Genomic DNA, 27076 nt, shown 5'->3' with positions numbered 1-27076 from the left:
ATAGACAGGTGTTCAAATACTTATTTGCAGCTGTATCATACAAATAAATAGTTAAAAAATCATATATTGTGATTTCTGGATTTTTTTTTTCCGATTATGTCTCTCACAGTGGACATGCACCTACGATGACAATTTCAGACCCCTCCATGATTTCCAAGTGGGAGAACTTGCAAAATAGCAGGGTGTTCAAATACTTATTTTCCTCACTGTATATCATAAAATCATAATTAATATATTTAGCTCTCCTTAATAGTTTTATTGTTGTAACAATTAATTCACCAGTCAAATGATAAAACATGTATACAAGTCCACAAATAAACAACTCCATAAAAGGTATCTCTTTTAATCAAATTTATTTGATAACAATCATATTAATTTTAATAACACATTAAGCATGTCATTGGAAGCTGAAACTAATTATTCAGTGCTATGACTGCTACAATGTATTTTAAATCATTAATAAAAACCATTATAAAATAAATATGTGTTTTAACTGATTTCTGCAGGTGCTGAACAAACATATCTGTGTTCGGATCCATCAGTGCAACTTTTAGGAATCCATATCTTCTGGTTCTGAGCTAAAACACAGGCAGAGCTCGTGTGGATCTCATGATCCTTCCTGATTTTGGAGAATTTCAGTGGTTTTCCATCCGTCCAGGACCACTGCTTTGGACCCCCCATGAGCCCTGCACAATAAAAGGGGGAACATTTACATTCAGTCCTTACAAAAAAGTACCACACAGAATATACGTCTCGTTTGCTTACCAATCCAGAATGACTGCCTTCCAGCAAACTTCCATATCCACTTCATATCAGTCTTTGAGTGGATACTTGACAATTGACTTTCAAGCCTAAATGTTGGAGTCATAACATTACTATTAAGTAGTGGAAAAGGCAAATGCGTATGAAGTATGAATGCATGCATATATAGAGATATAACATACAGCATGCAAGCATGTTGTGCGCTGCTCCAGCTAGCAATACCAGGCCCCAAAATATAACAGTTCCTCCTGTAGTGAGTCCAGCCTTTAGGACAACCTATACTAACAGGCTTCTGAGACTTTAAAAAGAGAGGAAAGAATTATGTAATGAAAGCTCATAACATTTGAGAAAGTATGAAGGAAAGTTCAATAGAAACTTTAAATCTATATTGATAGATAAAACATACAGTAGGACACAAAGTCAAAACAATACATAATATACATTGCCATGTGATGTTCTCTTTTTGATCTAAAAATACACAACAGCTGATTCCCAGTGTAGGGATAAGCTATAATACCTTGTGTTGTCGCACTCCTGAATCAATGACAAAAGAGTCCCGCTGGGGAGTTTCTACTGATTCAGCGTCAGCGGCATATCCTGGCCAGGTCCAGATGGGAGTGATCTCCAGTTCAGAGTGGACACGAGGAGCTGCCACCTTTTCCTCTATTCTCACTGGGATCAGTCCATGGAACTAATGGATGACCAAATTATCACACATTTTGAGTCCTGCACACACATTATGATGTATGCATGCATGCATGTATGTATAAATAAATAAATAAATAAAAGGTTAAATTATATTAAAATATGAAATGTTATAGATAATATTCTAAATATTGAAACCACTAGATATAATAGTATTAATAAATAAATAATCAAATAAATAAAACTAACACAAAATGCAAAATTACTTAAATGATATTAAAAACAATTCAATAGTATTAATAATGTTCTCAATACTGAAACCAATAAATGTATCAATAAATATTAACAAATAAATAAAACTAACACTAAATGCATAATACTACTAATACTACTAATGCATAAATAATACGACAACCAAATAAATACATAAATAGTACTAATAAATAAATAAACACACATAATAAAAATTCGTAAATAATACAAATAATACTAAATAAATAACACTACCAAATAAATAAATAAATACTACTAATTGCAATATATAAATATTACTAAGAAATAAAAAAATCGATAAAAAAAAACCACACAAAAAAACAATGCCACTACTATAATTAAATACTACTACAACCAACCAACCAAAATAATAAATTAATAAATACTACTACTACAAATAAATAAATGACTAAAAAATAAACAATGTGCGAATAAATAAATACTAAGAATTAAATAAACAAAGAAATAAAACAATATTAAATATTTAAAAGTAATAAATAAATACTACTACTTAAATTCTTAAAAATAAGACAACCAACCCCCCCCCCCCCCCCTCCAAAAATCTAATACTAAACAAACAACACAACTAAATTAATAACTACTTTCTAAAGACATAAGTACAACTACTTAATAAACTCTGAAGTTTAGTAAAGAACAAAATTGGAGGCTGAACCAAAAAATATAAAACTTACTCTCCAAACTCTTTCTTGATTTCTGTTGTCCACCTCTGGCAGAAGTGCCTAAAACCACGCTCAGATGTTAATATTAACTAATAATAGTAATATCATTATTTGAATACCACACAAGAAGTAAATGTTGTAGCTGAGGTGACCTGGCTCACTCGGTGTCTGCTTCTACCCAGGATCCTCAGCTGTCTTTGGCCTTGACTGTGAAAGTGGTCCTGATGTTCTCCCACGCTGAAATGGCTGAAGTGAGTGCGATATGGGACGTCCCCTCTCGGCGGATAGTTCTCCCAAAGGATTCCGCTCCTTGGGTCTGGAGTGTATTCCTCTAGTAGTGGTGGTTCAGGCTCTTGAACGTAGGGTGGGCTTTGGAAAGGATGTTGCTTCTCATCTTCTTCAACAACAAGGTCATCTGGATTACACTTGCCTGGAAGAAGGAAATATTCTCAGGTTATATATATATATATATATATATATATATACATACATACACACGCACACACACACACTATTGTGGCTAGCCTAAGGCACACCTGTGCAATAATCATGCTGTCTAATCAGCATCTTGATATGCCACACCTGTGAGGTGGATGGATTATCTCGGCAAAGGAGAAGTGCTCACTAACACAGATTTAGAAAGATCTGTGAACAATATTTGAGATAAATGGCCTTTTGTGTACAAAGAAAAAGTCTTAGATCTTTGAGTTCAGCTCATGAAAAATGGGGGCAAAAACAAAAGTGTTGCATTTATAATTTTGTTCAGTGTTTATATATATATATATACATATACATATATATATAAAAAGAGCAGAATGTGGGCTTGTAGAACAACAAGATTTTAGAAGAAGACTTCTTTCTACCATTTCTGGTATCCACAATCTCAACTGTGGCCTTGTTCCTCTGTCCCAAAACAGCATTTTTTGGAGTCTTCAGAACCACATCAAATTTCTCATGGTTTTCTTCTAGTCCATCATCTTTGAGGTAAATGTTCCACATTTTGACATGTACACCTATGCACAAACATAAAGCACAGATTCAGCATATTCTAAAGATAAATAAAATCTAAAAGTAAACGTAAACCGCTGAAGTTTGACGCGATAACCACCTGGATCAAACTGTACGAGACTGGCAGAACTGTGGGTGAAGTCTTTCCCGACTTTAGCTGTTCCCTCTTCCACCTGTAAGATAAAAGTATTCAATCAAACTCCATCTATGTAGGATAGTAAGTTTAGATAAGATAGTTTAGCGCACCTGTATAGCGATGTACGCCGGATCTTTGCTGTTCCCACTGCGCACCAGCTGCACAGCTAGAGTTCCTGCATTCTCACAAACACGATAACAGGAAGCAGACAGCTCCACACGAGACCACCTCAACTCCATCCTGTTTTGGCCGACCAAAAATGACAAAAATTACATGGGGACTGAAATTATTTTGTCTAGAATTCAGATAAATTCCTGATCAGTTTTGTCAACTGTCCTAATCTATATTTTTATAAAACCCTAAAAAAACTGTACCAAATAACCCACTGAATCATTTAATAGAAAAACATATTGATAATAATGTTTATTTTATATGTTTATTTTTCTATAAATTTATGTTAATATTTTATTACATTATTTTATATATTTATATTGTGTAAAATGCTGATCATTTTACCAAATTAATCACTGAATTCCTAATTTGACAGAAATAATATAATATCATATACATAAATATATTTTATATTATTGCAGGCACACACACACACATACCTATACATATATATAGTGTAAATAAAATGTTATTTTTTTATTATAAAATCACATTAAGAATTCAGTGAGTCATTTGGTAAAATTATTATCTTTTTTAAAGGTGCATATGTGTAATTTTGTGTCTGTTTCAAGTCTTGGACCTGCCAAATGTAAATATATATATATATATATATATATATATATATATATATATATATGTTATGTAAATATTCTAATTTAAGAAATATTCATCTCTCTCTCTTTCTCTCTCTCTCTTTCCATTGGAAGTGTACTTATGTACCTTTAACATTCAGTAACTGCACTGTGCACATGTTAGTGAAAGTTTTGCAGGATATCTAAACAAATGATCCACAAAAGAGGATATATGTACACTTCAGGAAGCATGGAGTTTCCAGCAGGGTCTGTGACTTGGAACTCAAAGCTGTCTGCGGTCACTTCCATATCTGCAGGAATGACATAGCGCACTGCTTTCTGGTCCAGATCCTTCTGGGTAAAGCGTCCTTTGATATAGGCACCTATATCAGGAAGAAAATTCATTATAATCTGGACACAACCTGTGAATATTAACAAGTGACCCGTGCACCTGCCTGTGAGGGCATTTTCAAGGTAACCGAAGTGTGGAGGCCTTGTGATTGTGAACTCGAGAGTGTCGTCGGGACTGTCTGGATCTGAGGCTTTCAGTTCTTTGAAGGTGATGTAGATGCCCTGTTTGCCATCTGGAAGATTCTCCACTGTACTTGGAATCCCTTTGTTTACAATACTGGGTGGTGTCTTGTCCAATATCTCTATCTGTGAAGATATAATAGTTCAGTACAATCTACAGAGAGCGGCCATTTAAACTGCTTTCATGCTGCACTACCACTAGAGGGAAGCATTAGAGAATGCAAGCAATCATTTCACAACCATTGCTCACTTTAGTAGTTTAAATACTGTAAAATGTTTAAGCACATTTGTCTTTTCCTTATTTTTTTTAAATACATAGGTTATTTGAATATTTATTTCTTCATTCATTATTATTAATTTTGTTTATTTTATTAATTAATACGAAAATTCTAAATAATAAACAATCTACTTTTCTAAATAAGATTCGTAAAAAACAAAGGTTATTATAAATAAAATATAATTAATATATAATATATTATTTAGGGGAGACTAGGAGTCACTTTTTACCAGAATAATTTTTTTAGTCAAATCACTGTTGTTTAAACAGTTTAAACTGCTTTGTCCTTGCCATACTGATTTTTGAAATGTAAATACACACCTTATTTAAATATTTGTATTTATTTTTTTATTATTATTTTTTTGTATATATTACATTTGTTTTATTTTATTAATACAAAATTTAACGATGAAAAATATCTATGTTTAAGTGATATATGTGTGTGTGTGTGTGTGTGTGTGTGTGTGAGAATGTATGTATGCATGTCCACAATACTGACCAATAAACTGCATATTTGTGACCCTAGACCACAAAACCAGTCACAAGTAGCACGGGTATATTTGTGGCAATAATATGGGTCAAAATTATCTATTTTTCTTTTACGCCAAAATTCCTACCGTAAATATATAAAACATTTCTTTTTGTGAGTGAATGCAGCACAATCGCAAACATAAACGGACAACTTTAAAGGTGATTTTCTAAATGTTTTGATTTTTTTTCCCTCAGATTCCAGATTTTCAAATAGTTGTATCTCGACCAAATATTGTCCTGTCCTAACAAACCATACATAAACGAAAAGCTTTTTTTTTTTTTTTTTTTTTGTCCAGGATAATATGTATAACATCAAAACATATATGTGACAACTTGCCCAAATAAAAATGACAGTTCTGACATAAAAAAAAAACTATTTTGAGAACAAAATTAAAACATTAATTTAAAATTCAATAAATTACATTCAATTAAAACATTCCTTCACTTGTTTACCAAAAAAAAAAAAAAAAAAGCTAAATATGATGCCAGTTTGGAGGAAAGAATTCGCAGAAAATATTCTTATTTAAGATGGTTTAACCACTGCCATCAAAACCACATTTGAAAAATGGCTCAATGCTATATTGTTTACTAGAAATCGTAACTCAACTTAAGGCACCTTAAAAAAACAATGTGTGCTATTGTTGTGTGGTATTATCACATGTAAATTCAAATGAGGGGAGGAATAGGCCTTTATATTATTTATGACCATCCCGGTCTCAGGGGTCGCGCGGTTAGACAAGCACGCGCCTCATTTAAGCAATGCGCGGCAGCGACTTCAGCCAAGTGACGGTGTGCGCGTTCCCGCGGGGCGCGAACAAAGTTTTGGGCTGCTTCACCTGTGCAGTTGGGAGTTTTTCTCTCGGTAGCACAGAGCTGGATGTGCTGGCCAGCGCGTTTGCCGCCTCGCTGACCGCTTCAACGGAATATTAAATTGTGGCGCGGGCCTCGAGAGAGCGACGCTGTGACACAGTGAATGGCACCGGACCTGCACGAGCACCTGGCCAGCAAAGCCTCTCCGTTTAACATGCAATACAACAGGGAACGCATTGTTAACCCGGTGCTCTCTTGCTGGGCTTAGTGGTTTGTGTACAAGCCGTTTATTTGACAGCAATGTTAACTCTTTCCCCCCCAGCGTTTTTTTTTTTTTTAAGTTGCCAGACACCACCAGCATTTTTTATAATTTTTGCACAATTTTCATGGTCCCCGGAATGTTGCTGTATGAATATTATCTAAACATGCAATATATCAAAAGTAAGAACAGATCCGTTTTATCCTAGCTTAATGCATTCTTTTTTTTAAATCAAAACTTGAATGTGGGTAAGCTTTATAAAAAGCACAAATTTGAGCAAAAAGCTGATAAAATCAAATTTTTGTCAAATATTTTGTCCAGATCGTATTCAGAATGATGATCAAAACACAGATGGAGTAGATTGAGTCAATCAACACCCCCAAAGCTTCACAGTCCTATAGCTTGTCCTGGGTCAACATTTCATTCAGTCACATTAGGCAGTTTTGGTTTATATGCGGTTTTATATTGATGATTGTGTTATTTTACATATGATATATAGTTTGTTTCTGCTTCTTTTTCAGCTGTTTTCATCAGGAGATTCAGTACTCTTTCAGAATAGCGCCCCCTACTATGTGAAACAGTGAAAACACAGAAAGTTGGACATTTCTGAAAGAGTTAACTAGGTTGCACGAAAGACAAAGAAACTGTAAGGTAACCAGCCTCATAATTAATTTGTTTATTATGATTTTAAAGACTTGTATAAGAATGAATTATAACATTTTGTGCCTTTTAGTGTCTATTTATGAGTCTATTTATATGCTAAACCCATAAAAGCTGACACCTTCACCTTTATGAGTTACATATACATTTCAAATTAGGATTTTCCTCATCAAAGAAAACGGAATCAAAAAATGAATTTTATTATCCTGCACTACACAGATTTTTTGTCCAATCAGATGATCCCTAGAAATAGAACGCTCCTCTCCTTAATGCCACCTGCAATCACTGGTATTTTGAAGTATGTTTTTTTTATTTTTTTTGTATGCATGTATGTAATTTTTGTAAGAGGTTGCAGTAAACATCTGTATTTTATAAAGTAAGTTGTTGTAGGTCTACCTATTTACATACAGTATTTAAGCGTATTTCCCAGTTTTTATTGGTGTTGGGTGAATTTCCCCAAATAATAAACAGCCTACCTGTATGTTAAAAACAGCAGGTTCCCTCTTCAGCTGTCCATACTCCAAATAACCTGCGTTAGTTCCATCAGTAGGCTGAAAGGTGAACCTGTCGATCTTGGCTCGTCCATTTAGATGATGGTAAGCTAGATCCATGTTGTTGATGTCCAGTTGCGTGAAATGAGGCTTAGAGAGGGGTAAACCTTTCAAGAGCAACTTTCCATATTGTGGGCTTTGAATAACGATGTAGGTGAGATTCCCTAGAGCTGTGTCTGGATCAGTCAGTTTCAGGTCATTCGTGGAAATGGTCTTCATAGAGTTCTCTGTGAGTTCAAGGCCTTTGTTGATACTCAGGGTTGGTGGGATACGGTCACTGTGTTCCACAGTGAAAAGAATAGTACCGCTTCTGGACGTCACACTGTTGGTAACTACAAAGCTGCATGAGAGAACATATTTTGCATCATAAAAGCGGTAGAAACAATTCTGATATATGCAGAGTTTACTGAAGGTAAAATCCTTTGGTCACATTGCTTATAGTGCAGTTTTATTAAAACCATTATAAGCCACTCGGATCTGACCATAACCTTTAACCATAGTAAAAATCACTGTAACACATGGCCTCATGCCTTATCGCTTTATTCTAAGGTCTTGTCAGTGTTACAGTATGTTCTGAGCTGCTATCCTCACCCAACATGGTTGATGTGTTGGAGCAGAAAGACAGGACAGGGAGGGGTGCGAGCCGAGTCCCCATTCCACCCTCTGCCAAGCCAATCTGCCTCCCAACACATATTGCCCTGAAGCTGATAATTGCCAGCCATGGTAAACAACACGACTGCCACCTCACAGTAGACTCGTAAAGAACACGCAGGTCCACTCTCACAGCCAAACTGGTGCAACATCTGGCATTGCCATTGTCCCATATTTGCTCAGTAATTGTGCCCAGGGATCCCTGTCTCTGACTACACCTCTTAGAGCCATATAACCAATTCCAGGCTGAGTTATTACTCTCTTAATAATGGCCATTTATCATCAGCTGTCACGGAAGAGCAGAGGGAGACACAAGGCTCCCAGAAAAAAACAGTCTCCTCGTCTCTGTTGGCCCCTGCTGTCGGCCTAGAGTTTGACACACAGGTGTTTGCTCAGGTGTCTCTCCCGATCAAGGAGACCGGCTGTCGCATGCAGCATCTTTTGCCTCGGATTAACACAAATACAAGCTGTGAAGACCCAAAAACCATTTCAAACAATAAGTCTGTTAGATATTATGACCAAGTTTTTCCCTAGTCTCTTGTGATTGTGTCGGAATTGCTAATTGAAAGTACTCAGGGCCCACATGACTAACGCTGTAGTGTCCATGTGCTGTGATTGGACCCCATACCACCCCATGCTGTGCTGACTGAACACATTGGCACAGACTGCTCCGTACCCTCTCCGAAGGGCCACTCGCCCCTCGTCAGGCTTGGCTCAGGAAGGTTTGTTTTGCTCCCAGATGACCCAATGATGAAACCAAGCCAGAGTTTTGGGTGTCAAAGATTCACACGAGAAAGGCAGCACAGGTCAACTGTACGCTCTGACTAAAGTCAGCTTTCTGCCAAATTGGCTGGAAACCCATGCAAACGAAGCAAAAATTATTCTTTTTGTTTTTTCAGTCTCTTGCTTTTACATCATTTCTAATTTCGTATTGAGGTTTTGCCGTCTATGGGCTATACCAGATTGCACAATAGACAGACAGACACAGATAGATAGACAAATTTAAAAAGAACAATGAAAACCACTGACCTGAATGAATCACGGTCAGCAAAGCGGCTGTTGTCATGAGTGTAGCATACCCGGTTGGCAGCCACATCCATCTGGGAGAAGGAGAACATTGGAACCCCTGGACTTTGGACCATGTGCAGGTGACCGTGTTCAGGTGGTACTGATACAGTGTACATGAGCTCATCTGGCTTGCTTCCACTGTCTGTGGCCATCAGAATGTCAGTGGTCAGAATGACTCTCTCTCCCTCCATCAAGGTCACGGGTTTAGTGATCAGAGCAATGTCACCTGTACGTGCCAAGTAGGTCAACGGTGTTAAAGAGGCATATACTGTAGATAAATACACACATATATATATAAAGCTTTGAAAAGTGTAAGCGTGTTAAGTCTAAAGGAAGTTGTGTGTAAGTAAGCTTATTGATGTTGTGTAAGATGTGTTTGTGACAGCAGGGACAGTACTGGGAACTAGGGCCTGGACTACAGATGTTTGGCCCCAGCTCTGTTAATTATTCATGCTGGGAGTTTAAAGGTGGCTCATCCTTTGCGGCAGAACATTCTCACCTCTGTTCCTCCAGGATAAGCCAGAACGGAGCCAAGAGGACAATGGCTGCCATGCTTCCATGTTCACCCAACTGGCAAAGCAATTTTGGCCATAGGGAAAGCCAATGTTTTTAATTATACATGCACAGATTTAATCTGTCAACAAAGTTGTTTTTCTTGGACTTTGATTGATGGAAAAACAAAAGCAGCGATCACTGAGTCACAAAATGTAAATCGGTCTGTTACTATGCAAATGCTATAATGTCACAGGTTTTGGACAGTGCAGTCTGCCGAACTTCATAACCCTGGAGCTTCAAGACTGAAAACGAAATGTAAGGTGTGAGCCTATGTTAAAGTGTTGGTTTTGAGCCACGCTGAGTTCCTACTAGGTGTTTAGTTATTTTATTTTGTTCACAATAAAACTTACCCTTTTGAACAGTGTGGACAGAGATGAAGAAACTCTGTGGAGGTGTTCTGTTTTCCCCATCACTGAGAACAAAGTGAAACCTGTCATGGCCTTTGAAACCGTTAACTGTAGTGTGAGTGTACCATAGGCGATTCATCTCCACATCCTCCTGGGTGAAATTCTGACCTGGACTCAGATCAATCCATCCATCTTCTGTCTGCAGAAAATCACATTATTTCATACAATCTTAAAGTATAGAGTATGTCACACTAAAGGCTGGGAATGGAATACACTACATGACTTTTGCCCAGGTTTTTGAACTGATTTGAATTCTGGAGGGGTCGGTTGCAAAATGTCAGAGACAGTCTTCAGATTTTTGGCAGTCTTCAGATTTTGTAGTGTATGATAGGCAGACTCCAGTTTTTTTTAGCTTCAGACTATGATTCCATCCAGTCAAAGGATATCAAACATGTTTTATATTTGAGCTGATTTTAGAACAAATAATTGTTTTCACTTGCCCTAGCAATGAGGTGCATGTTTCTGTGTGAGTTTGTAGTATTTGGAGTGACCTAAAAAGGAGTGTAAGTGGGCAAGTGTGTGATGCCTAGTGTTTTAATCTGTTCAGATTCAGTAGTTCTATTCACAATCATGTAGTGTATTCCAGGCTTAAGGAATAATGTAATGGACTATATTTTCCTTGCTAACCCTGAGTTGAAGGATGCCAAATCTGGGACCTGCGTTGAGGATGTAGAGAATATGATTGTTGGGAGTGTCTTGATCCTCTGCCTCCAGCACTACACTGGAGATGACTCTCTTCTCCAGGGCCTCAACCTCAACACCTGCATTTCTGAGAACAAAGATCGAGACGCTTTGGACACTAAAGGTACTGGTGCCAAGCCTGCATGCTAAAATCCGGAATCCTAAATAAATAAATACACAAACAGCTGCTTCTAAAAGGAAGGAACACAAGCAGAACGGGCCTGTTATCCTAATCCATGAGGACTTTGAAACAAAGATGAAGGCATCTGCCAAAAAGACACATTACTTCTGCTGTTGTGGAGTTTACATGCACACCCTCAGATCTTGCTGATCTTATAGGAAGAAGATGGAATAAAAATTAGCAATTTACTCAAGGATGTTAAGTTAATTCCTAGTTACTCAGTCAGGGAGACAGATTCCCCAGCCACATGTGCAGTACAGGTTGTGTTTGACCCCCCTTCCATAAACCCCATCCAGGATTGGCCTCCCCCTTCTGTTCCTGTCCAGTCTCCACCACTAAAATCCCTCCCCCGTTCCCGCTTTCATCCGCCTTTTTGGCTCTGAATTTATCCCAGGGCGTCCTTACTTTAGTAGCCATGGCTTTTCATCATTGACTGGTATGATGCGGACACACGCAGTCCCCTGGACTGTGTGCCCACCATCTGTCAACTGTATGGTGAAAGCATCCTTGAGGGTTTCTGTGTCGTCATGCATATACATGATCTTCATTCCTATGGATCAGCACAAGAGAGAAAAATTATATTTTAGTAGATTAAGCGTTTAGTGACATTTAGGATACTACAGTCACTAGGCATTTGCTTCCTTTGACTGATACAGCTAGTTCTACCACTACTACCAAGAAGGACACCAGTTTACACGTCCCATTTTGTCAATGACCTGCTCACCTTCATTTCAATGGCTCTTTATCACTTGCTAACAAGCAAAGCTGTGCAGTCACCAAGTACCTCATGCACGGTGACATAATTGTGCAGAGAGCAGTTGGAAAGACTTTGCAGATGAAGCAGAAGCACCACAGGCGCACATTGACCTTTGTCTACTGCAACATCTGTTCTGCAAGCCTGGATACCCACAGTGAAGGCACCGAGGGGTGGCTGGACCAGGGAAGTGACACTGTCCTTACAACCTTCCTCAAGAAGCATATAGTGGTACCCAGGAAGTTAGGGGAGGAAAAGTTTGTGGTACTACAGATCACATGGATTCCAGAACTGACCTTGTTGTAGTTCCTGTAAGGTGAAAGACTGGATTGCTAAGGTTCGTTGGAGGACCTCTGGGTTCATGTTTTTGTAACGATTCATCTCAACACCATATATGCCATTGAGCAGTGTGCCATGGGCTGGGGGAACCAGGATGGACATAGTAAGAGTTTCTGCTGGAATATCAATGTCCACTGCATTTAGAATATCAGGACTTAGGTCTTTCATCCCTCCCTCCATGACCTATCGAGAGGTGAGGGGCGAGAAAATTGTTTGCAGACAGCTTGATTATCAGATAATTTTGTCTCTAAAAAAATATATCTTACTGTGAAGTTGCTAAGTAGCAGTGATGGGGTCTCATCATTGGTAGGGTTGATGATGACGTAGAAGGGCAATGGTGCTGATCTCTGAATCCCATCACTGACACTGATGGTAAAGAAGTCTTCTGTAGGCTCCACACCCTGATGCACCGACTGGACATAGTTGATGAAACCCAAACTGAGGTGGAGCTGGCTGAAAGAAACTTTATTTATACAATATGACTTAGTGGTCCGAAAGATAAGGTCTTATACCATTTAAAAAGGACACAACAAAATAGGCAAGTAGGACATGTTCCTGGATTAAAGGAATAGAGTTAGGGATAGTGGCTCAGGGCTGATGAAATGCCATTTCAACAGTTTCAAAACAATACTGGACCCCAATGACTTTCATTGTATACAAGACAGACTTTTTATTTATTTATGTTTTTTTGTGTGTGTTTTTCAGAAAAAAGAAAGTCAAATGGGCTTGAAACAAGTGAGAACAAGGTCACTGATTAGTGTTAAGTTTGAAGTCAGGGATAGAGGACAATGTTTGTTTGACAGGAATGTTGTTCCATGACCAACAAAAGATGTTAATCCACGAACACGTCTTGCTTGGCATAAGTCACAGTCATTGGGTATGTTTACAGAGCCTCAGGAATACTACTGACCCACTTGGAGTCCAGCGTTGCTTTTCTCAAATCCAGGGGATGGAAGGGTGTTCTCCAGGAACCCATATTGTGGAGGGGTCACCAAGTGAAACATGAGCTGGTTTGGATGACTATCAGGATCAGTGGCCTCCAACACCCCCCCACACAGACATGCACTGGCACCCTCATCTACCACAAACATGTTACCTGACGGAACAATATACAGCATAAAGTAGTAATATTAGCAGTATTTTAGTGAGCTGAAAGTGCCTTCATTGAAGCATGCTTATATTTTTCTTCTCAAGAGCGTGTCCTAATATTTTTCTTCTTCTTCTTCCTCTAATTTACAGGCAGCTCCCCTCGCTCCCACTTTCCTCACGCCTACTATGCCACCTCGCTAACGCTCCCTCTCTTCCCCTGCATTCTCGCTCGGCTCTCGGCCAGCCCGCTGCCACCTGGGTGTTGATAAAGCCATCATGCCAATGCTTACTGGCATCTGCTTCCATTTACTGCACTGATAAATAATGAATGGAGAATGGGCACTGATGAGGTTGTGCTTGGATAGAGCTCGGAAACAAGGGGAGGAATTAATGACCGCCAGTCTGGAGTAAAAGTGATAAAACTTGTCCCATAGCAAGGCAAGAGCTGGATTTTCCTCGCGTTTCTTTGCTTAAAGCTCTTATGCCAACCCAGTCTTTATTCAATGCAAATTAATTAAATGACTACTTTTTCCTCACAAACCAGTCTATATCTACTACACGGAGGCAAGATTGGAAAATCCTCCTTTTTTCTGACGGGGATTAACCGAATTAGGAGATTATAATTGTGATTGAATGAGAAAAGGGATAGAAGACACTATGGACGTGTCGTTTTTTCCAAATGCGGGACTGTCCATTGTCTTTTCCTCAGTGTCCCTATTGTCCAATTATTCTCACAGGAACATGTATCTCTTTCTACTGTGCTTTTTCGCCACACATGCTCTGCTTTCTCTCTATAATCCCAACCAGCTGTGTGTACGTCTGCCGCCCCACATGCACTGACGACAAGCATGCAAGGATTTCCTGTGAACGTCCCACCGGCACCTAGCTACCGTCTTCTGCTCATTGTCTTGCTCTGGTCACTGTTCTCCATTGATAACTGCAAAGTTTCTGGCATTAAGAGTGAAATCCCCATCTTGGCGAGACGTCTCCAGCACCCTGCCTCGAAACGTATGTACAGGGGAATAAAACGCTTGCATTAGTGACAATCCCTGAGCTGGGTGTGTGAGACCGCGATTAAGTGATTCATTCACCAATCTGCGGTCCATCACCTGCCTCGAAAATTCCTGGTTGCTTTATTTAAGCGGATTGTCATTACAGTGAATTAATTACACCTTAGCCAAATGCTCTGGCGATTAAATCTAGATTAGAGAGCATCTTGTTTTAATCCATTTGGTCCCTCAACACAAAGCAGCGTCAGTGTATAAAACGTCTTTTGTCCAGTAAGAGCTTTACTACAGGCCCTGTGGTAGATGTTTACCCAGCGTTATGGTTGGGACCTGGTTGTTGACAGGCATCACAGTGATGTTGAGGTCATAGACCGGAAGCGTGCCATGCAGGGGGACAGGCGGGGGGACAGCATCCTCCTGGCAGCAGCCATCCATTGTTCCAGCCTCTCCATCTGACACAATGAGAGTGACAGTGTCCGAGACAGGATCAGGTCCAATCTCACCCCCTAGTGAATGAGGATTCATGTTAATTTAATTAATAAAAATGACATTAAATTTACAATCATTCATTAGACATTCACTATAAGCCCTTTTCAAACATCCTGCATCAACAAACATTTTTAGGGATGCATGTTCTTATCGATCATGATCATGCATGATACCATATTGATTATTATCCAATGTTACTATTTGCGTATATGTATATGTGTGTATATGTGCTGGGCAATGATTAATCGCATCCAAAACAAAAGTATATGTGTGTACTGTGTAAGGCAAGGCAAGGCAAGTTTATTTATATAGCACATTTCATACACTATGGCAATTTACAGAAAGGAATTAAAATAATCACAAAATAAAAATTAAAACAGTTATAAAAGAAATTAAAAGAGATATATGATACAGTTAAAAAATGATTTAAAAGAGAAAAAAGATGATGCATAGATGTAGGGTTAGGGTTATTTTGTATATATAAATACACACACATGCATGTATATATTTAAGAAATATTTGCATGGATATACTGTATATATTTAAATATAAATAACACATTTAGTCTTACATACATGCATGTGTGTGCATTTATATATACAAAATAATTATACACAGTACACACACATACACTCACCTAAAGGATTATTAGGAACACCTGTTCAATTTCTCATTAATGCAATTATCTAATCAACCAATCACATGGCAGTTGCTTCAATGCATTTAGGGGTGTGGTCCTGGTCAAGACAATCTCCTGAACTCCAAACTGAATGTCAGAATGGGAAAGAAAGGTGATTTAAGCAATTTTGAGCGTGGCATGGTTGTTGGTGCCAGACGGGCCGGTCTGAGTATTTCACAATCTGCTCAGTTACTGGGATTTTCACGCACAACCATTTCTAGGGTTTACAAAGAATGGTGTGAAAAGGGAAAAACATCCAGCATGCGGCAGTCCTGGGGGCGAAAATGCCTTGTTGATGCTAGAGGTCAGAGGAGAATGGGCCGACTGATTCAAGCTGATAGAAGAGCAACTTTGACTGAAATAACCACTCGTTACAACCGAGGTATGCAGCAAAGCATTTGTGAAGCCACAACATGCACAACCTTGAGGCGGATGGGCTACAACAGCAGAAGACCCCACCGGGTACCACTCATCTCCACTACAAATAGGAAAAAAGAGGCTACAATTTGCACGAGCTCACCAAAATTGGACAGTTGAAGACTGGAAAAATGTTGCCTGGTCTGATGAGTCTCGATTTCTGTTGAGACATTCAGATGTCAGAATTTGGTGTAAACAGAATGAGAACATGGATCCATCATGCCTTGTTACCACTGTGCAGGCTGGTGGTGGTGGTGGTGTAATGGTGTGGGGGATGTTTTCTTGGCACACTTTAGGCCCCTTAGTGCCAATTGGGCATTGTTTAAATGCAACAGCCTACCTGAGCATTGTTTCTGACCATGTCCATCCCTTTATGACCACCATGTACCCATCCTCTGATGGCTACTTCCAGCAGGATAATGCACCATGTCACAAAGCTCGAATCATTTCAAATTGGTTTCTTGAACATGACAATGAGTTCACTGAACTAAAATGGCCCCCACAGTCACCAGATCTCAACCCAATAGAGCATCTTTGGGATGTGGTGGAACGGGAGCTTCGTGCCCTGGATGTGCATCCCACAAATCTCCATCAACTGCAAGATGCTATCCTATCAATATGGGCCAACATTTCTAAAGAATGCTTTCAGCACCTTGTTGAATCAATGCCACGTAGAATTAAGGCAGTTCTGAAGGCGAAAGGGGGTCAAACACAGTATTAGTATGGTGTTCCTAATAATCCTTTAGGTGAGTGTATATTATGTAAACAAACTTTTATTTTGGATGCGATTAATCACGATTAATTGTTGCCCAGCACTAATATATATATATATATATATATATTAGTACACACACATATATATATATATATATATACACACACACACATATACATACATGCTGTTAAATGCTTTAATCTTTAGCATGTCTCAAAATTAATATCCATTTTTCAAACTGTACATTATAATTTTTTGATGCCTAAATTTACTTGTAGCATTTTAAACTAAACTTTTTGTGGTTTATTAAAACATATTTTTAGACAATACAATATAGATTTATAATATCTGACATTTATTGTTATTGACCATATTAAATTATTTAATATTAAAACTATATTTATATTTTATTTAAAAATTGTGGCTGATGAGCGACACCTGCGCGACGCACTGGTCTCGTATCTCTCACGGAAGAGTGGAAGCATAAAAGGAGGAGCGACGACAGTGAAGGACAAGAGAGGCCAGGCCTGTTGTTTTATTATGTGTGGCGGCAGTCGACAGTGAGGTGCTGCCGTCTTTACTTTCGTTTTTGTATTTGATTATTTATTTTATTAAAGTCTGTGAACGTTCGCCGGTTCCCGCCTCCTTCTTCCCATAACAACGAACTTTGCTACAAAAATATATTATTATTTTATATGAATAAATATTAAAATAATTGGGCTAATCAGCACTTATCACACTTTTCGCTACATTATTTAATATTATGGCATAAAAGTCTGTATCACAAAAGACCATCTTCATAAACTAATTTATTGTGCATTTTCATTATATTTGTATTTATAAGACACCTGCATGATGTGTGAAACAGGCCTACAGTAGGTGACACCTGATTTTCACTAAGTATCACTAACTAGCCTCCTGTCTTGGTTATAACCTGTGTGCAGGTAGAAGATGAGCCCATTGAGCACATCCAGCTGGGAGAACTTGTCCACGGTGACCCCATTTCGCTGAAGCACCCCACGTGCAGGTGTTCTGGCAAGCATGTATGTTAGCCGAGTGTCCTCGCTGTCAACATCTGTTGCAGAGAGGTACTCAACCGTTATTTGGACCTGACCCCCCTCTTTGCAGGACAGTTCAGCCCTCAAGTTGGAGTCTAACTGTGGGGGCTCGTCGTTCACGGGCATGATCTAATAAAACATGCAAATATGAAGCACCAAGGAAATATGCATTTTAATAAGGGAATGCTGCATGGAAACACAATGCAAGTACAATAAAATGTGTCAAACATCAAGAAAATTACCTGAACTAAAAGCTTTCCATGTGCGGAGTTGATTCCATCTGTGATAGTAAGACCAATGCTATCCTGAAGGGTCTCAGAGTCATCATGAATGTATCTATCGCCATAGAGAGAGTATTGTGATATTCAACAGATCATAAAATCACCCCCATCAATTCTTCTTAGGACATGACTTTTTTACTTTATAAATGTAATTTCTAGTTAAATATTTTCAACTCATACCTGACCCTCAATGCTTTGAGGTCCTGCAGTCTGAAGCTGTCTCCTTCTAGCAGTGTCGTGCCCTGCAGCTCCAGTCTCCCATGTTGAGGCTGAGTCTTCACATGTACCCTGAGCTGATCTTCTGGACTGTCCACATCCTGCACCAACAGGTGCTCCTCCATCAAGAAACTACCGCCACCTTCCTCGACCCTCAGTAAGTTAGTGAACATCTATGAATGAAGGTTTGGGAAATTTATACAATTATTTAGATTTATGTTTGAAAAACTGATTACATGAAGCTTGTTGTGGAATAAATACTGACTTTTAGACTTGGATTGTAGACATACTGTACCCTTCAATGAAGTGTGAAATATTAAATCTATATCTACTACAAATATACTCACCGAGATTTAACATTATACACTAATACAGTGGTTCTCAACTGTTTGGTTTCCCAAACGTTTCCCTTAATAAAATGAGGAATAAGCAGCTCACTTCTGGGGCCTGGTTGTCAACAGGCATCACTGTGATATTGAAGATGAGTCCTGTGAGAGCGCCGCCCTGCTGGTCACTCACAGAAAACACAAACTGCACGAAAAGAGGCTCAGGGCCAATATCCTCTATTGGAGGCATGTAAGCCACTTTATGGTGGTTCACTGCATGCTGCAGAAGACAACAATGATAACATCTTTCTGAACATACATATTACAATAGCATGGAATATTTAGGGAACTAAATTGTGTGCATGTTTCAGACCTGAGTAAAGGACTTAAGCACTGGAACCATTGCATCTTTTTTCATGGAGTTTGTGGTGTCAGTATAAAACAGCCTGCCTGCATCTGATAACCTGCAAGAATTAGAGAAGTCAAATGAACAAGAAAGGACCCATATTCTTAATAATATATAATATATATACAGTATATAAACATCATTGTTACTGTAATAGGTAGGAAATGCATAAGCATACCTGGTGTTTCCCAGTCTAAAGCAGGGATGAGTGATAACATACATAAGGTCAGTATCCGAATGCTCTGTATCTCTGAAGTGCAGATGGCTCTGAGTAATGTAAACTACTTCAGTTTCCTTCACCGTGATGGAGCGAACCGTTCCGGAAACTTCCTCAGGCAACTGGTCCTTCACTGGAAACACGTGGATCACCACAGTCTAATTTGAAGACGTACAAAGCAAACATTCCTGTTATAAATATTCACACTGAAATGGAATTTAATAAGACAACAGATACCAAGTTACATGTCTGTCCGATAGATTCGGAGGCTGATGGACATCTGACAGGATGAAATCAAACGAATCCTCAAACACTTCCTCCCCTGAGTGCTTGTAGTAGATTAGACCTTGAAAAAGGTCCCTCTGAAGGAAGCTCTTCACTGGGACACCTGGTTGATGTGACATCATCTAATGTAAGTCACGTCAGATAAGTTGAAACTTACTGAAATATAACCCATTAAACCCAATGCATTAAATCCAACTGACCTGGTTCATGTGGAGAAGACTTCTTTACCAGCTGTCCCGCTCTGGGAAAAGTAATCAGCTGATACTGAATGTAGTCGTCGCTGGAGTCCAAGTCTGAGGCCATCAGCATGTACTCCTCCACCCTAACCGTGCCACCTTCTTGGACCTCAAAGGCCACATTATTGATTAAAAAAGGAGGGGTGTCGTCTTTTGGAAGAACATAGATGGGGAATTTGTGTCTGATGCTGTGGCGGCCATCTGTGATTCGGAAGACGACGTAATCCCTTGTGGTGTCGCTGTCCGAATGATGATAGACCACAACGCCTTCTCTGAGATCCTTGACCTTAAACATGAAGCCTTTTCCACCTTTGGATGAATAAGAAAGGATTGCTTACGAAATATGGTTTGGGCCTGTTTGAATGTTTGATAAATTCAATTCCAGGTCAAGTTAAAGGGATAGTTCACCCAAAAATTAAAACTAATTTCCTCATGTCGTTCCAAACCTGTATGACATTCTTTCCTCTGTAAAACACAAAGGATGTTTCGAAAGACATTTTGTTTGTTTGTTTTTGTCCATAAAATTAAAGTAAATGGGGATGAATCATGTTTTTGTTTCATTTTATGGACACAAATAGTTGTTTGGGTGGACAATATTGTTAACAAGTAGTCAATATAATCTAATACTATTATTTGTAATTTCATTCATTTGGCTTGATGCAATTGTGAAAGTTTTGTTTTTCGCCTGAAGGCACAAATGTTGGCTCTGGCTTCTCCCAATTGCGAAAAAATAAAAAGAAAGATGGCGTCCTTCCCAGGCAATGGCTGCTGCCCACCGTGAAGCTGAGTTTCTCTTGCTTGCCAGGGAGACAGAAGGGCAAGGTCACCAGACAGATTGAATGATGACTGGTTGCACAGCAAACCTAATTAGCAACTTTATCAGGGGGAAACGGCCACAAGTCCAATGGAGAAACAAGTAAGTAATTGGGCCCAAAGGTGGCTGTGGGCATCAGGCCCAAAAAAACAGTCTCCATATAGATACCTGACGCAAGAGGACATTGGGCGGCAGCTTTCCATTTGGCCGAAGGCTGACTGAGGACTTTCCCAAGGGTCGGAGTCCCTGAGTTCGAGGTCTACGTGAGCAATTCCCAATCCGCATTTAGGTTCTCAAGAGAGACCGGTCCATTCTGGACCAGAACTTGCTGTTCAGCTCAATCTTCGTGTATTAAAATGAGGTGCTTTTGGAGTGGATTTGAAGCCAAAGTTATGGGACGCCTCTATTCTCAGCCAGAGGGATCACAAAACGACACATCAACCCTAAAAACGTAAACACCAATTAAATGAAGGGTTTGGCTTAAAGCGGGAGCTGTTGTTTAAGTAGGCTGGAGGCTTCTGCTGATCAGGTGGTCTTCTGCCAGGGAATGACACAAGGAACCGGGCCATGGGCCTGGAAATCCTCCAAACCAGGAAACACAAAAACAATCTTCCACAGCTTTCATGGGAGAACGCATGCAGCAAAACATCCCATTCAAAACCTGGAATAGCAATCTGGCATGTTCTTTCCAACATACCAAAGATTTAGAGGAATAGTTAACCCAAAAATCAATTACTCATGTCATGTCATTCCATACCTGCCTTCCTCTCTTTTTTCTTCTGTGGAACACAAAAGAAGAGGTTTATGAAAAATTTCTTTTTTTTTGTTCATATAATCTAAATGTTGTTTATACCCCTTTGACTTTCATTGTATGAAGAAATAGAGTTCAAAATACCTTTTTGGGTGAACTATCATTCACACTTCATTCAGTGCTTTTGAAACTCTAGAACATTCCCATGAATAAACCTTTTCAGATAGACACATGATTGTCACCAGTTCTCAGAGCTTGCTAAGATAATGGTCTGATGGAAGAGAAATGACCTTGTGTTGGACATCTGGCATGAAATGCCATAAGTCTTTACAATCTGCTTCGTTCAGGGTCTGTGCAAACAAAAGTCTGCTGGAGTGGAAGGACAGCCGCTACGGCTCTAAAGACATCTTTGGTCTGTGGCCCCTGGCAAAGTGTCGCCGAAGCATTTTACACCTGATTAGCAAACCCGTGCAGGCTACCCGGACATATGTTTCTTGAATGATGCCCACATGATGAATGGTTACCACATGGATGGAGAAGGAATAAAAGAGTGGGTATACACTTACTATGACAAATCAGTGAGACAAAGGTCTTGGGAATTACATTTGGATTTGTTTATACTTTCAGAGAGGTGACAGATTCCTTTACCTCTAACACTTAAGTGTCCATTAAGAGGGCCATCCATAGCTATCAGGGTGACGGCGTCTATGTTGTCGTTATCAACAACCTGTAGGTGCTCCCATGTGATTGGTCTGGATTGGCCTTCCAACAAATCCAAGCCTGTAAGGATAAAGATGTTTAGCCTCATTCTCTCATTTAGAAGATGATTTATTTTAGCTAATGTGCTGGAGTACCCATATTCCAGGAGACTCGAGGGGAGTTGGTCTCTGCAGTGCGGATAGAGATGTGCATCAGGATAGGAAGACTCGGCACAAATGAGCCATCGATGGCCTGAAACTCAACCTAGACAACAGATTAAGTAAAAAGCAAAAATAAAATGACATTTTGTTTTTATTTCTGGGAACACTGGTTAGAAGTAATATTAAATATGAATTATTTTGACAGATAAGATGCAAACTAACACAACAACAAAATACACTGTCAACAAGACATTGTAAACTAAATATTTTCCAGACATTCTAAACATTTTATAATACTTCTATGTATTTTATTATATTATTCTAAATATTTAAAATATCTTAAGGTTTATAATAATGTTTATGATACTTAGCTCACAGCATAAAGCAGTGTTATTTTAGTATTATTTATTTACTATTACAGTATTCATTCATATTTTGATTTAGTGATAAGGTTAGTGTAAGTTTTAGTAATTTTGTTATGTGCTTTTGTTATTTTAATTTATTTATATTTAGCTTTATTTTTTTATTTTTTTTGCACTTTATTTTAGTTAGCTGCCAAGGCAACATTTCAAAAATTTTAACAAGTTTTTCCTCTAATATTTAATTTCAATGAAAAAAATATATATTGTTGATAGTTTTAGTTAACAATAACAACACTGATATAAATGGGTCTTTATAGTAATAATATATTTGTAATAACAAAACAAAAAAATATAAAGCTGCCTTTAAGTTTTAGGATTGAAGTCCCTCGCAAGTGGGTCATCCTATTCGGGGGCCTGTGGCATTAAAAAGCTTAAAAAACCCTCAACTAGACTATTAATAATTGTTTTTACCGGTATCTCATGATTTTACAGGAAAAAATAATTAATTTGCCTTTCAAACTTTCCTGGACATCAATGAATTGATCAGCTCTTACTGACCTCATAGTTCCTCCTGGCTGTGTGACTGCTGTTTGGGGGCTGATAAGCGATTTTCATCTCATTCAGGTCTTGCCACGAAAAGGAGGATGCAGTTTTAGTGTGATCGTCCAAATGAGTTATATACCCTTCCGCTGGAGGTTTGGTCACGTTGAAAATGAGCTGGGCCTGAGAGGTCTCGTCATCTTTGGCATCCAGGGCAGCAGTGGTCATGGGGGTGAGGATGAACTGATCCACCTCAAGGATGAACGTAGACATGAAGGCAGCGTGGGGGGGTTGGTTCTCCATGGCCCCCTGGATCAATACTGGTATCCAGATACTCTCGGTCTAAGAGAGAAGAAGGGAAGGAGAAGATTCAGAAGCCTGTGTTATGTTTTAATACAAACCTGATTCTGATGCCATTCTACCTCCAACACAGCTCTGGATGTCTGGTCCCTAAACTCCACCCTGATTGGGATGTAATCAATCTCAGGTGATGGAGGACTGTGGTGCTGGTACTTCAGACCTGAAGTGAGGAACTCGGTGCAGTCCGTCTTCCAGAACTCAACTTCCCTTGTGTTGTGGTCACAGGCTTTATTTCCAGGGCATGCAATTCCAGTGTGACGTCCTTGAAAAGTTTGAATAGAGATGAGAAGTTCTTAGAAATGTACTCTTTGTATTCATTTTGGTTTCATGTGGTTTAAAAAAAAAAGTGTCATGTGGTATAACTATTATGTAAATATAAAATTTTCACATTAATATTTTAATCATTAGTTTCAAAAAAGTTTTTGAATATATTTTTCAAGATAAAAAGTTATTCTTTACAAATATAATGAATTATTAATGCATCAAAATTACGTTTTAGGGTGTCGCGCCACATGACATTTTCGAAAAACATTTTAGTCATTATTTAAAAAATATTTTTTTTTATTTTGAATGGTAAAAAGTATTTTCTTTTAAAAACAAGAAAAAAAATAATAATATGATTTATTAAATGATAAATATTTTTTATTCATTTTCAGTTTTTGGGGAATCACAACATTTCTGTATACATTTTTACAAAAATGTTTAAAATGTATTTTCTTTTAAGAAAAATATAATGAATTATTCATTCATAAACATTTTTTGTTTTTGTTTTTTTGCATCTCAAACCACATTATTTAAATAATATTAATCATTAAAAAATTAAAAAAGTTTTTAAAAATATTATTTTAAGGTAAAAAGTACTTTTCAGAAATATCATAAATTTTTTATTCATAAAAAGTATGTAACACCTTTTCTTGGTCCAGCCTCAATGGCTATCATTGTTTCAGGATCCTCAACGACCAGTTGACCAAGCACTGGGACGTTGATCTCAGAGCTGAGAAGACGTACTGTGCAGATCACATCAGGCTGGGTTTTAAAGGTAAGGACACTGCTATTGATGGCATTGGAAAGGCCGTAGAACTCAGGAACCACCAAAGGAACATTTCCAAGCTCTGTGAGGCTCCTCTGAGGTTCCAGCACATGTATCTGTAGTAGCACAGTCTCAACAAAAGTCTGGGTTTCTGTAAACCTGAACACAGGCATAGAAAAAAAGCATTTTGGTATGGAAATTACATTAGGCCTTGGAGCAGCTCTCAAAAGCTCTTATTGAAGTAACAGCCGTAACATGTTGATGTTGGACGAGGATCATGACCACACAATGTTTCACCTGTAGACTCTCAGCATGACAGTGTCCTCCTCAAGAAGAGGACTGCCATTGTGAACATACTTCACCTCGTCAGGTAAGAACTGGCAGTCAAAAACCTGGAAAACAATACAATTATTTTCCTGTTTTATATTTAATAGCTCAATGTGCTGAATCTGGATTTGTTTTGTTACCTGAGGAGTCAGCTTCCCCACTCTTTGCGTCACAGGCTCGGTAAGCACCACTTCTACCTTACAGGCCTCAGATATCCCATTTGTGTGGAACTGAAGTTCACCAGCCGTGACAAACACAGACTGGCCTCTGGCTACCCGAAGACCTGCGTTTAACCGAACCAGACTCGAAGCTTGGACATGTGACCACAGAAGACTCCAGGTGAGCAATGTCAAAGCAAGAATGAACACCCCCATTTTTTTTGGGTCGGTTGCTTGATATCCAAGATTATCTTCTTCAGATCAGCCGTCTTGCTCTCATTTCCAAACAGTGTGCTGCATTAAAAAAATAAAGAATGAGGAAAATAAACCAACAAATAAGTATTAAATAGAACAATTCATACATTCATTAATATTTCAGAACAATGATAGACTACAAAGTGGACTACTTATTAAACTATTGTTTAAGAGAAGCTTCACATAGGGGGAGGGACATTTTCATTCTATAAAGCATTTGATTGGACAAAAATGTGGACACACCCACAAGTACAAGATGAGTCATCACTATTTTTAGTCTTAGAACATATTTGTGCACATATTTGTTGCTCGTACACTGCAAAAAATGACTTTTTCTTTTTTAATAAGTTGGAAAATATTTTAACAGGTATATAAGATATATAAAATAAATAAAATACTCATTAACAATAGCAGCTGTTATTGTTAACTAAAACTTAACTATTTAAAATGTAACTATAAAAATAAAAAATATTAGATGTAAAACATAAACTTGACAACTAACTGAAATAAAAAAAGCTTAAGTTTTAAACAACGGAACTTAATAAAGCTAAATGGAAATAGAAATTAAAGATTTAAATAAAAGACTAATAAAAAATTCGTTAAATTAAAATAATTTTAAGAAAATGACAAAAGCACATAGCAAAATGATCAAAACTAAAATTAAAAGAGAAGCGAACACTATAGAATATAAATAATACTAAAATACCACTGCCTCTCAAAGCTAACGTACATCTAAAAGCCTCAAAATCTAAACGTTTTAGATTTCACGGGGTCTAAAACTAAAACTATGTGGCAACAAAAGGGTTAATCAGTCTCACATAGAGAATCAGGCATCAAAGAAGCATCTGAACTACAGTAATGTTGTTGTTTTCTATGCAGCCAAACATCACAGGTGCTATCAGACAAAGGTTTGATACAAGCTCAAAGTTTTAGCCACATCGAACATTTCAATGCTCAGTAAAAACTTAAATGGGCTAAAGGACAGAACTTATCACCATGTGTTGTTAACAGTCTTACCTCACGGTGCAAGCATGCTCTCTCAAATTGGTTTGTAAATGTTTTGACTTCGCTTCAAGCATCAATAATTCATCTAGATGTTTTAAATCTGCTTGTTTAAACATGACTCATGCACACAGATGCTAACGTGTTCAGACAAATAATCAACAGCCTGAACCTCTTTCTGAGAAGACAATAAAAGGCTTTAAGAGAAAGTTGGTAACTCATAAAAAGCAATTGTTCGTGTTAAGAACCTATAAACCTGCGAGAAAAAGGATAGCGAGATTTGCATTTGAATTTAGTCCCATTTTGCCATGTCTAAAGCACAGAACCGAAGATGGAGAGAGACAATACAGATGCATTCTTAACATACCTACAGCTGAATCCACAGTTGGCCTGCGGTTCCTTCAGTGTGTGTAGACTAACAGAACAGTTCAGCCCTCCTCAAACAGCGGAGGTTTACCCTCAACTGCCCCCCTAAAGACCACAAAGAACCATTACCAAAACACAAACAGACCCTGAAAGAAAGATAAGGAGTCGAACAAAAGATGCAAGAATCATGCCTGTTTGCCTTTGCTTCTCACGTCCTACCTTGAAGCAGAGCAACAGAAATCAGCAGAGCGAAGGAAGACTTGAAAAAGGGGAGGAAAAGTTCAATCTCCTCGCACAGGAAACGTGCAGACCAGTTCCAAAGGTTTCT

At 38.4% G+C, this 27076-nt stretch overlaps 1 protein-coding gene across 1 annotated transcript; it reads right to left on the bottom strand.

The window, feature by feature from the left end:
• Positions 1 to 328: 328 nt before the first annotated feature.
• frem1b (Fras1 related extracellular matrix 1b) lies at positions 329 to 27076 on the bottom strand. The gene is made up of 37 exons (XM_084415865.1): positions 26968 to 27076; positions 26750 to 26853; positions 25108 to 25419; positions 24938 to 25032; positions 24519 to 24799; positions 23673 to 23872; positions 23269 to 23592; positions 22343 to 22451; positions 22137 to 22268; positions 19888 to 20232; positions 19648 to 19790; positions 19364 to 19560; positions 19153 to 19243; positions 18892 to 19059; positions 18418 to 18626; positions 18199 to 18292; positions 17833 to 18085; positions 14910 to 15104; positions 13413 to 13598; positions 12769 to 12965; positions 12460 to 12685; positions 11815 to 11959; positions 11175 to 11316; positions 10491 to 10686; positions 9547 to 9811; positions 7792 to 8206; positions 4703 to 4904; positions 4486 to 4630; positions 3615 to 3744; positions 3469 to 3541; positions 3224 to 3373; positions 2513 to 2790; positions 2373 to 2420; positions 1280 to 1453; positions 945 to 1060; positions 766 to 851; positions 329 to 686 (listed from the first exon to the last, which is right to left on the bottom strand). Exons 3-37 carry the CDS (start codon positions 25339 to 25341, stop codon positions 490 to 492), a joined length of 6441 nt encoding a protein of 2146 aa, XP_084271991.1. The 5' UTR covers positions 25342 to 25419; positions 26750 to 26853; positions 26968 to 27076; the 3' UTR covers positions 329 to 489.

The sequence above is a fragment of the Rutilus rutilus genome (assembly GCF_951802725.1).
Source record: "Rutilus rutilus genome assembly, chromosome: 8".
NCBI classification, from domain to species: Eukaryota; Metazoa; Chordata; class Actinopteri; order Cypriniformes; family Leuciscidae; genus Rutilus; species Rutilus rutilus.
Note: the sequence above shows the minus strand (reverse complement) of the source record. Positions and strands in the feature narration are given on the sequence as shown.

Bases quoted from the DNA above. Each gene is read 5' to 3' on its own strand.
- frem1b (XM_084415865.1), bottom strand. From the start codon at position 25,341: ATGGGGGTGTTCATTCTTGCTTTGACATTGCTCACCTGGAGTCTTCTG. The intron at 23,873-24,518 runs GTGTTACATACT...AAACTTTTCAAG, and splicing joins TGAGGCTGGACCAAGAAAAG to GACGTCACACTGGAATTGCA. The intron at 10,687-11,174 runs GTTAGCAAGGAA...GATTTTCTGCAG, and splicing joins TTGGCATCCTTCAACTCAGG to ACAGAAGATGGATGGATTGA.